Raw genomic sequence first — 14,442 nt, forward strand, 5'->3', positions numbered from 1 at the left:
CCCCACCCAAACTTCTCGCCATCTTCCTCCACACCAAATTCACATCTGAATGTTTCAGGTCAACCTTTCAACCCTCTTTGTCTTCATATGTGTTATGCCCTGGGCTTGAAACACTCTACCCTATTTTGTATTCGGTAGCCTACTACATATTCTTCCTCAATATCTAGGCCAGATGAGACCATCCATGATTCTCTAGAAAAATTTTTTTGTGTTCATAGCATGTTGGAAACACTGAGGCTATGAATGACCTGAGACCTCTATTGGTTTTGTTTGACAATATGAGTCTAGAATGAAACCTAGGACATTGAAGGTATTGAATAAATATTTACTGGGTGAATGGATACTCCAATTACATTTAAAAATGATCACACTAAATTACACCATTGCATTCAGTCTGTCTCTGCAGGGTTCCTGTGAGCCCACAGTTGACTTGCCAGTGTGGACCACAGACAGCATCTCAAGTGCTCAACAGATGACTGTGGAGTGAGTGTGACCTAAAGTCACTGCAAATTGCTACATGGAAAGATGGAACGCAAGACCCACTTTGATATGGCCATATTTAAATACAACTAAAAGAAAAGGAGAAAGGGACATGTCTGACAGACAAATCTTTTGCCATGCCTCCTGATCAAAGGTTGGAGACCTCCCGAACTGAGACGTCACAGGGACTTGATGTTGTGCCTGCTTATAACATCCCATGAGAACTGACCTAAAATTCCAGGCATTTCTCCAGCTATTTAATGGCTAGTAAACACAACCATTATTAAAAATTAAAGTATATAAAATTTCAATTAAAATTAGATTGAAAAATTAATAAATACCCAAACACAAAAATTCCTCATTTCACTACACATTTTTATATATAACATCTATTGTATAAAAATGTTATTCTATAATATTATATTATCTATGCTCTTGAGGTTATTTACATCTGTGTCTCTGTACACTAGAAACATCATGTAATGTTGAGCCACCATATATCGCTTCCTGGTTCTGAATTCATTAAGGTCCTGTTGGTAGCTCGAAATCGGCCATGGTGGGAATATTTACAGCAATCAGCAAATGCTGCTAACCGGGGCTTATTTATTTATTTGTTTGCTCCCAGAGAGCCAGTAGATAAATATTTACTAGCACACCACTGACTATCTGATTTCTAAGCATTGTTTATCTGTAGAAACATTGAGGCTGTGCTGTGTCTATATTACTTCTAGAAAATTCTCTGATTGCTTTGTGGGATAAATCTGTTGAATGTCCTGCTAACCTTAAGAAATTTAGTAATTTTTGAAGGAAGGAAGCTCTCTTAAGCAACTTTGGGAGGGAGAGAAGTGCCTTAATGCTCTTTGCTAAATGTAACCATCTTTAGCATTTCTGTTCAGCTCTGCTACCTGTTAGTGATACAGTAATTTTTAAAAAGGCATCAAGCAAGCATGGTGCTTTGCCCCAAAGAGAAAAGGAACCTCGTTAATATTTAATAACATTAATGGAAATATAGCTGGCTGCCCCCAAGCTATGGACTTCTTCATTAACTTCTGCTAAATGTATATTAAAATCTCTCATACTGCCCAAGCTCCCTCCCAGCTCTGGATTTTGCATGATTTAGACAAACAAGCTGTTGCAGCTGCTGCTCCAGCTTCCTGGGGGAAAGGTGTTTTCCTGTTAAATTGTGAAGTTTGGAAAGAAGGTACCAAAAGTTTAATTTGCCTCAGGGAAATATGCTGTCACAGCATCCACAAACACACAAGCAATTTCTTCCAAGAAATGTCACCACTTCCAAGAAGTTCTTAAAAGAATTTAGAACTTCTAAAAGTTTAGGGGAAACCTTGCCCATTTCTAGGAACCTGTATATATAAATCCCATCCAAGGATCCAGGGATCCAGCCTTAGACAATCTAAAGAAGGAATAGACAGGACAGCTTCAGAAATCAAAAGTCCTCTTCATGTCAGAACAGGAAAAGACACGTGTATTCCCAGGATCCGATCCCTCAGTTGGTAGATTGAGAAGGAGAAGCAAAAAGAGGAGAAATGACTCGTTAAAGATTGTACATATGTGACAGTGACAAACGGAGGTGGTATTCAAGACTTTGGCCCCTGTTTCAGCATTAGTACAGTCTCAAAGGCACCCATTTAATCACCACTAGGGAAGGGACCCCTGGTCCCCAGGAATGATATTCTGACGCTTGGAGCCTGCCAAGAATTCATGGTCTCCGCTGGCCCAGCTGCAGGGGCAATGCTACTCTCAGACTGTGCGCAACTCCATCACAGCCTCCTTGATCCCCAGTTCCTCCGTTCTCCTGTTTGGCAGTAGAGATCGCAGGATTAGTGTCCCACAGATGTATCTGCCCCTTTTTTGGAGACAGCCCAACATACTGGGTTTGGGATTAAGCAGATAGGGGGTTTTGGTAGGCACAGAGTAAAAACTCAACAAACAGAAGCAACCACGACAAAAACAACAAAAACAATAGAATAATAACATCATCATTTGGCTAAGGCATAAGCCTAAATATAGCCATAGAGAAAGATAAGTACATCCAAACTATTTCATAAATGGTTGGAAAAACCCGACCATCTTTCCTCAAATATTTCTCCTTTTCTAACCCCTCATCTGCCCTTATCCCTCTACTCATCAATGACCTGGTCAAGTGCCTACTTCCCCTGAAGCGTTGTCCTGCCCATTTTCCTTGCACCTAACTCGGCAACAAGTGTTCACGACCCCATCACCAGCTCCTGCAGGAGGCCTGTCATCGTTACTCTAGTCCTCCATGCTCAGAGCTTTCTTTGTCCTGATCATTTTTAGCAGCTACCAGTGCTGTCCAGTAGAACTTTCTATGATAATGGAAATATTTTCTATGTGTACTATACAATATGGTAGCCACATGACGTGACTCAACACTTGAAATGTGGCTAGTGAAAATGCAGAACTGAATGTTTAATTTTATTTAATTTTAATGCCAATAACCACATGTGCCTAGTGCCCACTATAACTGGACAGCATAGTTCTGGATCATAAAATTAAGCATTTGATTTTACTTTTTATTACTTGCTGTTATGCATTCTGTGAGTTCAATAATTCTGGTTTATATCTTTGACTTTTCCACAATGCCTAATCTACAGAAAAAAAAAAAATGCTTGATTAGGCTCTATATGCAGAATACTAAGGGTTGAATGGATTTTGGATACCTGAATTTATGTACTGTGGCACCCTAAAATTTCTTGCACTCTATCTTCTATATTACCACTTGATAAACTAGCTCTGTGGATCTGGAACCATACTAAACATGGTAGACGGTAAGACATGCTAAGACTCAGGACTCTGGAATCATAACGTTATTATTTTAGGTGAGTTATTTCTCTGTGTCTCCATTTCTCCATCTATAAAATGCCTGTAATAATACTTGTTCCAGGAGCTGTTTGAGAAGATTAAGTAAAATAATCCATCTAAAAAACTTGGCACATAGTAGGTGCTCACAAAAGTTATTGATGAGTAAATGGCTGGTTGAGTGAGTAAGAAAAGAGAACTACTAGGAGTAACTTCTGGTCCAACCTGGTTTCTCATTGAACAAGTAAGTATTTGGGTGTCACAGAGGGCGATTCATTTCTAGGAGCCCTCATATGACTTTAAAGCAGGCCCTTTATGTTACCTTCTCCTTTTAAATTTTATTTTAATTTATTTTTTATTAAATTTATTGGGGTGACATTGGTTAATAAAATTATATAGGTTTCAAGTATACAATGCAATCATATGTCATTTGTATATTGCATTATGCATTCATCACCCAAAGTCAAATTTCTTTCCGTCATCATACATTTGGCCCCTTTATCCTTATCTACCTCCCCCCTCCCCATTCTCTCTCTGGTGACCACTAAACTGTTGTCCATGTCCATGAGTCTCTGTTTGTCTTGTTCCTTTGTTGTTTTCAGTTTTATATCCCACATATAAGTGAAATCATATGGTTCTCAAATTTCCTGTCTGTCTTATTTCGCTTGGCATGATAATATCAAGATCCATCCTTTTCTGCTGGTCTCTGACAAACTTAATTCTTAGGGAGGATTTGTTCCTGGCCCTTCATCAGTGCCATGGTGGAGGTTGCCTCAAAGTGGCTCTCTAGAGTAAGCATGAAGCTGGGGGATTTACAAGGCTATCAAGTAGAAATATCATTATTTATGCAAAATCAAACATGACTAACATCTGTTGTGGATGGAAAGGTGAAAGTTGTGAAGGCCAATGGTTTTCCACAAATAAACACTTCTGAGAATCTGTAAAACCTTCCCTCTTAGAGCAGGGGAGGGATACAGGTGGATAATGCCCTGCTTTTGTGAATCCAGGCTGCACTCCTTAACTTTTCCACCAAAATTAAGATATTTGATGATCCTCTCAAGTCTCTACCCTCCTCCCTCCAATCAAGTTAAACTAGGTTACAACCTCTCTCTGCTGTCTCTGAGACCTAAAAGTTGCCTGGACCATTCAAATGGCTATGACCTGGTATGGCTGAGGGAAAAAACTAAGCACAATATGCATGATAATTGCTTATATAACCAGAGCTGGCAGTTTCAGATTTCTTAGCTAATAGCACTTCCTGGTAGGAAGGACCACTGGGAAGAAAACAAGGCTATGAAACTTGCTATATACTGCTTTCCAGCATGAGCATTAAAAACAGATAGATAAACTATATGTGATTGAAAAGTTATATTTTTAACTGATAGCTGTGCTTATTGAAGTCGACTTAAAAACAGATCATTTTAAATACTCAGTCCTGTCGTCCACAAAAATCGCTGTAAAAAATCCAACAATTTTCAGAAATCAAACTGCCTATTCCATATTCAAAGGTAGCACAAAAAATACTTCTTAGGCCACATGATTATTTTGTTCTTGTTCTCAGATTATGACCAGCAACCTAGAATCTAGCCTTGTGTACCTGTTTTTCCGACTCCAGACTCAAGTGTTTCTATTCTATCTTTTTTTTAATATGAAGTATGATTGGCTATAGAAAGACAAACAAACATCCCCCCCCCCGCAAATTCTACAAATTCTTCTTAAATACCACGCATCTATTACAATCTCAGTACCAATAGTCAAAACTACTTTGTTTATAACTGTTTTAGAGTTCATAGAACATTTTATATTGAACTCATCAACAGCAGTTAACTTAGGTCATCTAGTTTTAATTTTAGAATAAACTTGGAGACTCTATTTCTTCTGAAACATAAAGTGAATCTAAAATAACAAAGACTTGGTTGATTTCTTGAGAAAAGTCATGATGTAGAGGAGAAAGCAGGGTATTTATCTAGACTTGCACTTGAACCCAGCTCTTTCACTCCCAGTTATGTGACTTTGGTCAAGTAACTTACATTCCAGATGCTCATTTTCTTCTCATTAAAATGTCACAGTAATGATGCTGAGACATTACAAGGTATCGAGTCCAGGTGGTATCTCTAGCAATGCAAGTGTAAGAACCACAGAACACCTTGCATGGACTTCCCTGCAGCCCCTGCTTTACCTATAGATGCATTCTGACAGCAGTTCCAAAGAAGAATTCAGAAATATTTTAAGCAATGCCACCAATATGAGAACAAAGGTACAACTGTGAAGATAGTGATGATTTGAATGTATAAACTCTGGTTTACTTGCCAAAAATGCCACGGGGCCCACTTAACCCTAGGGTACATGATTTATCATAGCTACCATATGGATACCTACACCAGTAGGATAAATGCCTTAACCACCTTAATGATATAGATATAAATTCATTTATGCCTCTCTAGGAACCAATGAGATACATAGATACATCTTATATATTTACATTTTACAGTTGAGGAGATGAAATCATAGAGATTAAGAAATTTTCCCAAGGTCAAAAACTATGAAATTCAGAGCTGGGAGTTTTTTTCCAGACTGGTAAATGTTAATGGAATTGCTGAAGGAAAAAAAATATTTTTGTTATAATTCTTACTCTTTCCCAATTATGAGGTTTCCCAACAATGGGAGAGGGACTATCAGGACTCAGAGAGACACAAGAGAAAATGTAGCATGACATATGCCAAGACAGGAGTCAATATGCAGAAGGACACAAAGAAGCCTGATTCTCATATTCTGAATATTTAGGGTGACATCAATATGCCATGCACCGCAATTCTGAGTGGCCTACTCTATACATTGCTATGACTATTTTGTTAAATTGTGATTAATAATTGAAAATTATTCTTCCTAAGCATGAAAAATATCTTTTGTTTCTAAAGGGTCAAAATTGCCTCAGATAGGACCCTGCCATTCAAATTGAAATTCCACTTAGTACATCCCATTTAAATAAAACGATTCCCACTGAGGTCAGGCTTTCTAAGGCCATGCATTCAGAGATGAAGAGCCGGTAGGAAGCCATCACAGTCATCTGGCTGGCTTACGGTTGCCAGTGACAGTCCTAGCAGTGAGTGAGAAACAAAGATGGCTCCCAGCACAAACCAAGCTTAAGAAACAGGTTGGATGCAATGAGAGTGGAAAGAGTGAGGCTGCTGGGCAAGGGTAGGTGTTCTGTGCCCATCTAGACTTATTTCAGTTATTCAGCACCAGAAAAGCCCAAATGCAATTGTCGTTGTCCTATCTCTTCCATGTTTGTAGACTCATGCCTGAGCCCTTACCTTTGTCCATGAACCTGGAATGGCTTATGAAAATATCTAAACTGAACTTCAAATTTTGACTGTGATGCAGAGAAAGAATTTATCCAGCTGGGATCAGAGTAATACGTACCCATTCCCAGAACAACTTTCAAAAACGTGAGACAACTATTTAATGCTGACTACTGAGGGTGCAACAATGAAGACAATCAAAAACTCCTCCACTCACAACAATTCCGTTCTACTTGGGAAACACAGGTGATAACGAAGTGATCAAAATACACGATCATTCCATATGGTGATTAACGCTAAGAAGACAATACAATAGACTGATGTTCTAGAGAGCGTCAGGGTATAGGTGCAATTAGGTGGTCTCAGAAGGCATTTCTGAGGAGCTGATATTTTTAAATGAGACATGAGTGATCCAAAGGTGCCAGCCATGCTGAGATTTGGAAGAAATCATAGCACATGCTAAATCCTCTGCTAGGAATGAACCTGGATTAATTAAGGTACAGAAGATGGTAATGTGGCTGCAAAATGGTGAACAAGGGAAGAATAGTAAGAAATTAAGGCACAATAGTAGCAGCAGGCCAAATCATCTACAATGAAACAAGCCAAGAAAGAAGATTGGCTTATATTTTAAGGGAGAGGGGAGGCCATTGGAGTGTTTTAAACATAGGAGTGATAAGTTCTGATTCTAGTTTTTAAAATATAATTTTGGTTGCTGCGAGGGGGATAGATTTTAGGGTGACAAGGTTGGAAGTAGAGAGAATCAGTAAATTGTTGGAGGAATCCAGATGGCAGTGACATGGGTAGAGGGGCTCTGAGTTAGAATGTCTTTTGAAGATAGAGATCTGCAAGAATTTGAAGATGGCTTAGTCTTGAGGGTGAAGGAAAGGAAAAAATCAAGTTCTCCTGGGATTTCAACTTAAGTAACTGAATGAATGTCTGTGGTTTACCGAGGCTGGGAAAACTGAGCTGGGGTGGGGATTTAAGAAGAGTCAAAAAACTGCTTCCATTATTGGTGATTCAAGAAGCTGCTTTGGCCACATTAAGTTTGAAATCCTTATTAGTAATTCAAGGGGAGATGGATGCTGAGTAGATAGATGAAAGCAAAAGGCCCCAAGAAAAAAGAAAAGGAAAACAAGCCCGGAAAAAAAAAATTGGAAAATTGGGAAACAATGGCCAAAAAGGAAAAATTCAACTTAGTCCTTGAAGGTGGCAATGGAAAAAAGGAAAAAAAAAAAAAGAAATGATGATGAGAATTCAAATGGAAAAGTACACGATTTGAATAAACTTGTCTGGAGGTTTTTGTCTAAGGCAGTAGCTCTCTGAATTCTGTCAGTGCCCAGCCCAACCTCTCTGGTACTTTCCAATAGAGCTGTTAACTGAGATAAGAAGTCTCCTTGGACATGCTGCTTTGACTGAATAAAGATCTTCCCTGTGAAGATGCCTCTTCCTGTCCATCCTACAGGGATGCAGACTTCGCATCTGGCCTAGGAACTGGGGCAGTAGGGCCCACAGGCCAGTAGCTCCTCCCCTAACTCCATCTTCAACTCATCCCCCAAACAGGGAAATGTCTAGCTGAAATTGACAATGAGGTGCCAAGGGACTTACCACTCAAAATCCCAGTCGGCACAGACACAGGGTTCTGAGACCACTGTCTCTGAGGAGTCTCGGCCGAGGGCACACTGAGCTCCTGGCTTGCGTTTCTTGAATATTTTCCTTTCTCCCATGACGCAAGGCTCCCCCTTAAAAAGAAATTCCATAGTGAGAGAGGTAGGAAAACACAAGAAGTTGAAATAAACCAGCTAGAAGCATTAGGCTTTTCATTTTCTTTTGGTCACTCTATGTAGCAAGCTCATTTCCAGCAACCATGTAGGAGTTTTGAGGATAAAAAGCCTACTCTTTATGACCATACTCAAGGAACACTATGGGAGGCTGGCCCATCACCACCCCTCCCCCCAACTTGGCCAGTGATGTCTACTTCATTCTGTTTCTTCCCCATCTCCATAGGGAATGCAAGGATTCCAATCATCCTCACTCTACCAGGCAATTGCCCAAATGGCTTCAGCAGAAATTCTAATGGAAATGATTCCACATCTGGCATATTTTTCATAGCATCTTCAGAGTAAAACTGAAGTTGACCCCAAAGTCCCCTCTCAATGATAAATGACCATGACCAAGTCTTTATTTCTAGAAAAGGGCAAAAAGTTGATACAAATTACAAGGACCCGGTGGTTCTAAAGAACACAGAAGCCTGTCTATATTGAGTATCAATAAATATCTGCCATTGCTAAAGGCCCTAACCCCCAGCCCTCACCTTTTCTCAGTGGTCCTGTTCCCAATGTTTTCAGGGCCCCCACTTCAGGCTGGCCTGAGAAATGCTCTCTCCTCCCCATGGGCAAGTAAAATGATAGAACCACTGGAGGGTCCTAACTGTCTGGGCTTATTTCTCCAGGGATAGAGCTAAACCCCAGGTTATCACTGTCACCTCTTCCCCCACTTCTCAGGGACTTCAATGAGATCAGGATACCAGGGTGCAAAATGATTCCAAATGCCATCTACTCCTACTGGACCTAGGTGTGTGGGATTCAATCCTCCCCCCAAATCCACCGTTACCCTCAGATGGGCCAAGACCTTCCTCCTCCAAATAGGAAGGCCCAGATATGATGAACAGGGTTTGCGGTAGCTCCTCCTCCTAGAAGCTAGCAGCCCCCCATCATGTAGTGTACCTGATTGAGCAGGTGCCAGGTCTGATAGTCTTCCTTGGTGCAGTGCCGGCTAAAGATAGATTTGTAATCCACCTTCACCAACTGCCATTCAGAGCGGAGGCTGAAGTGGCCAAAAACTCTGTGTTTAGGGGAAGGATGGAAAAGACAAGCAAAGAAAGCCTCATGGTCAGTCACTAGTGCACAAAGACTGGGAGGATGGAGGACTGAATTGTAGCCTGGACTTTACTGGTTCTTCCAAAGTAAGTTCTTTGAAGGCCATTGAGGACAAAGTCCACTGTCTACATAACCCAGACTGTTGGCATGGCATTCATAGTGGGTTTAAAACAATTTTTTATTACAAAAAGTAATATATGTGCTTTAGAGGAAGCATTTAAAATATAGGAAGGTATGGAGAAAGAAAAAATGCACCCAATATTCCCAATTCCTCCACCCAGATAGAGCTGTTGTTCATATTTGATATAGGGCCTTATTTCCCTTTAATTATATACACTAGTATTTTATTTTCTGATGTCCACTGACAGGGACTCGATTTCCTCATCTGTAAAGTAGATTGCATATGTGTATGTGGTGGGAGGCTAGCTAATCTAAAGCATGACTCTGCCAATTCCAAAATTCTGACTAAATCTAAATGTGTTTTAGTTGAAATTCTCATTGCTTAAGTCACATGAATACAATCCTCCTTTCCTCTTTCCTGAAAAATCACAGGTGTCTCATCAAAGAAATTGGTATTTATGTATAGTAAAAAAGTATGCCATCTGCATGACTTAGATAATCAATACTGACCTTTTCAAAGCCCAACAGTTGATAGCCCTATAAATATGAGTAATCAATCATTTCTAGAAAAATAGATTGATCATCCATACTGCACTTGGGTGGCATGTCTTGTGATTACAATGCAAGACATCTATCATAGTGGACGTAAAGGGGAAACCGATCACACCAAGAACGTAAATCAACTGAAGTCTTCCAAGGAATTGGATGGCTTCCATTTCATTAAGACTTAATCACGTTCCTAGACCTAGATTCTCCTCTCTATAGGTTCAGATACTCTGTGGTGACATCAAGAGACTAACTCCCTTCAAGAGACATTTCCTTCTGCCATCTGAAAGATGGGGATGATTTGGCAGGGGGTGGGAGCTGACTACAATTGTAAAATGGGGAAAGAAATAGAATTGTTGTGTAGCCCATACAATTCAAAATCCACCTCAGGAAATGACTCTTCATGTTCTATTGGTTAAACATTAAATAAAACTTTTTAGAACTTTATCTAAAAGAAGTTTAAACAGACTATGAAGGAAAGATTGAATCACCGGCTAATGCGTAAGAAGCCTTGGGACTGAATATCCTGGATTGTGTGGAGCAGAGTGAATGTAAGTGTCTCCCCTGGTTCTCTCTGTTCTCTTTCATTCTTGCTAGATCCAGTGGTCTGCAAATCCAATATATTCATGCAAGGTCCCCATTAAGGTATTTCTATATTTTAGTTTGGGTTCATTTCATTGAGATGTCATAAGTAAGTCCATTTAAATCTTTAATGAAACTGTTATCTCTAACTTAAAAAAAAATGTATATTTGTTTGAAGAGAACAGAATTACGTTGAAAGCTCATTAAGAAAAAAAATGAGAGAAGACCCTGATAAATGTCTTCTTCTCTTTCTATTCAGCCTATCCAAATCCTACCACATCCAAATGTCACCTCCTCTGGTAAGTCTTCCTTGATTAGAGTACTTTGAGCAGCAGGACATTAGTGATGCTAAACCAAACACTTCTGCCTACTCCAAATAGTTTACAGTTATTTCATAGATCATTAAATACATTATGTCAGATTAATCCCATCCCTTCTATGAAAGGATTACTAGGCAGACAGAAGAGAGAAATATGAGGCACATAATTTACCAATCAGCAAGGCTTCTGACATGTTCTGCCACAGCAGTCTTGAAGAAAAAATGAAAAAATATGAGCCAGGCACTAGTAAAATTGTGTGGCTGAACAGTATCTAATTAAGGCATTAAAATCAACCAGGAAGGAGGGTGTGAGTAGTCAGCTGCAAGGTTCTGCTGTCTGCTCTTTCTTGTTCATCATTTTTATTAATGACTTGAAGACGTGAAAATAATGGTCATCATTGGAAATCACATTTTCTGATGACACAAAGCTGGAAGAAACAGTCAATATACTTGACGGCAGAATCAGGAACCAAGAAGTTCTTGACAGAATGAGAGACAGGCTGAATTTAATAAGATGTGACAAAACAGGAACTAAATAAGTATTAGGTAAAAGAAATGAGACTTGGTGAAGCTCAGGTTAAATAATAATAATAATAATAACAACAACAACAACAATAATAATAAATAATAGCAGCTGAAGAGTTTACATATACACTGTGATTAATATAAGTATACACTTCAGAGAGACCAAAAATATTTAAGGTTATCTTAGAATGCATTAATTAGTACAGAATTTGGTATATTATCTAAAACAAAGAGGCAATATTTTGGTCTACTTTACATTAACTAAATCACAAAAAAAGTTGCAGTTGTTTTTGGATGTCACCATTCGAGAATGATATAGATTAAATATTTCAATATATAGTACATGTATAGGCTTTGGTGGTGGCAATGGACTTTGAACCTCCTGAAATTTTAAATTAAAATATGTATTTATTGGCATGTGTATTTATCTATGGAAAAATTACATATATTTTATCAGATTTTCAAAGGGGTTCACAGTTCCCGAAGTTTAAGGGTCACCAGAAAAGAGAGTGATTAAGATGGTATACTGGAATAATAGTGGCTCATCAAAGAGATATCTCCTGTAACCAAGGAATGAAACCTTATTTAGAAAAAAAGTCTTTGATTTGTAAGTAAGTTAAGGATCTCCAGACGAAATCATCCTAGATTATCAGGGTGAGCCCTAAATCCAATGACAATATCTTTATAAGCGATATAAAGAAGAGAAACATGCAGAGGTTAGAAGGCCATGCAAACACAGAGGCAATGAAGAGAGGAGAAGGCCATGTGAAGACAGAAGTAAAGATTGGATTTATGAGGCCACAAGCCAAGAAATACCTGGAGCCACCAGAAGATGGAATAAATATAGAATAAATTCTCCTCTAGTGCATGAGAGGGAGTGCAGCCCTGCTGACATTTTGATCTTGGACTCTGACCTCCAGAACTGTGCAAGAATATATTTCTGTTCTTTTAGCCACCCAACTGTTGATAATTTATTACAGCAGTCACGGGAAATTAATAAAGATGGTGATATGAGTTGGAATTACTTTTCATCCATTTATCCAAGAAGCAATATAAAAACTATGGCTGGTTAACCTGGAGATAATCTAGGAAAGGGAAAGAGAAGGAAGACCAGTAAGTGGGCGATGTAGGGAGATCTGCCGAGTTAAAAATAATAATACCAACAACAACAAAAAAAAAAGTGTAGAAGTTTAAAAAATGTGAGAGACCTTTCTAATAGACCAAGCTGCCTGGAGAGGAAAAGAATGCTTGAGAGTTAGTAAGCACAGAACTTCAAGCTCAGGCTTAACCATTTCCCAGGGCTGTTGCTGAGGGGGATGCATGCCTCATCCAGGTGCATGGCCTAATATACTTGAGTATCTAAGGATGTCTATGTTGTTGGTCTTCCCAACTCTTTGGGCTATCTGTTTATGATCTCAGAGAGCACTCACTTCAGGACTAAACACGGAAAGGTTCCCAGTTAGGACATGTGGACAAATTCAGATTCTTCTCTTCTGCAATCTTGGCAGGTGCATTCCTTTCGTCTATATTTCTTGGGCTTCTATCTCAGATTTTCATACACTGTGTGTACCAGGTCTTTCCAAAAACTGTAAATTGATACACTAATATTTTCACTTAGGTATGTGCGAGTCTTCTCTCCCACGTGGTCACTTCCATATGCCAGATGAAAATTTTAAACATCTAATGTTAGGATTATGAGCTTGGCTCATTTTCTTATCAGACCCCAACTAAGATCAGTGGGATAAAACCCCTTAGCAAGCTTCAAACACTAATGTTCTCCCCACCTCTCCAGTCCTGGGGAAAAAGTCCATTGTGGGCTCCCTCTTATGTGGCATATTTGACTCTGACACAGAGTCTCTCTTTTGCATAGATCTGCTTCCCTGATTCTGTTCAATATTTCATTCATCCATTTTTCTTCTATTAGAGCTCATGGAAGCTGAGGAAATGGCAGAAACACAGCAGACAAAACAGAAGGTAAAATAAGAACTAACTTAAATTTAAGCGTTTCTCATTCCTTTTCATAACTACCCTTCGACAGAGGTTAAAATTCACAATAGGATCTGTGGAAGTGAGCACCAGCAGAGAAATTAGGATGACCATCATCAGAAACCATGTCCATCACTTTGGGGTAATAAATACTGACAAGGTCCACTTGGTTTTGTACTGAAAAAAGAGAAAGCCAAGACTGCTTTTAATTAATAATTTTTAAAATCAATTTTCCAGATAAAAGTTTCTCATCCATTGGAAGTGTTCCTTTAAAGTTAAGAAGCTTATTACCAATAAAGTAAGCACAGCATACTCATCTCACTTGTAGTATCTTTTGGGGGAATGAAGTGGTTCATATGTTAATTGAGTATGAAAACTCAAGAGATGGGGAGGGCAGAGGAACCAAAGACATTGAACATCCTAAAAAGGATAATGTGATTCCTAAATCAGGTGCTACTTCTTTCAGAAAGTCTTCTGTAACTACTCCAGCAACATTGAGCTCTCTTTCCTCAGAAGCTCAAATGATCCTGTTATCTCTAGACCAGAGTGTCTCCACTGTCTGCATCAGAATCACCCAGAAGGTTTATTAAATCTAGGTTGTCCCACTCCTAGACTTCCTGAATAGTATGTTTTAGGTGCCTAAATACTTACAATTCTAATAAGTCCCTAGGTGATGCTGATGCTGCTGGTGCCAGGATCACCCCTGGAGAAACACTGCTCTAGACCACTCAACCAGAATTTCTTAATCTGCTTGTATTGTTGGTCAAATTTTTATCAACCAATTAGAAAGCTCCAGAGGCTGAGAATGATTCTTGTACTTCTTTGTAGTCTATAGAACCTTTCAATAGTAGTTGCTTGACAAACAAAAAAA

General features: G+C 39.1%; 1 protein-coding gene across 1 annotated transcript in view; it reads right to left on the reverse strand.

Annotated features, from left to right (window-relative positions):
• Positions 1-14,442, reverse strand: part of SORCS3 (sortilin related VPS10 domain containing receptor 3) — a 540,518-nt gene that overhangs the window by 37,865 nt on the left and 488,211 nt on the right. Inside the window, exons 15-16 of the mRNA XM_011363775.1 lie at positions 9,341-9,458; positions 8,223-8,356 (exon numbers count right to left, since the gene is read on the reverse strand). Coding sequence (XP_011362077.1) covers positions 8,223-8,356; positions 9,341-9,458 — 252 coding nt within the window. The remainder of the gene's footprint in view (positions 1-8,222; positions 8,357-9,340; positions 9,459-14,442) is intronic.

The sequence above is a fragment of the Pteropus vampyrus genome, unplaced genomic scaffold, assembly GCF_000151845.1.
Source record: "Pteropus vampyrus isolate Shadow unplaced genomic scaffold, Pvam_2.0 Scaffold89, whole genome shotgun sequence".
In the NCBI taxonomy this organism is placed as follows: domain Eukaryota; kingdom Metazoa; phylum Chordata; class Mammalia; order Chiroptera; family Pteropodidae; genus Pteropus; species Pteropus vampyrus.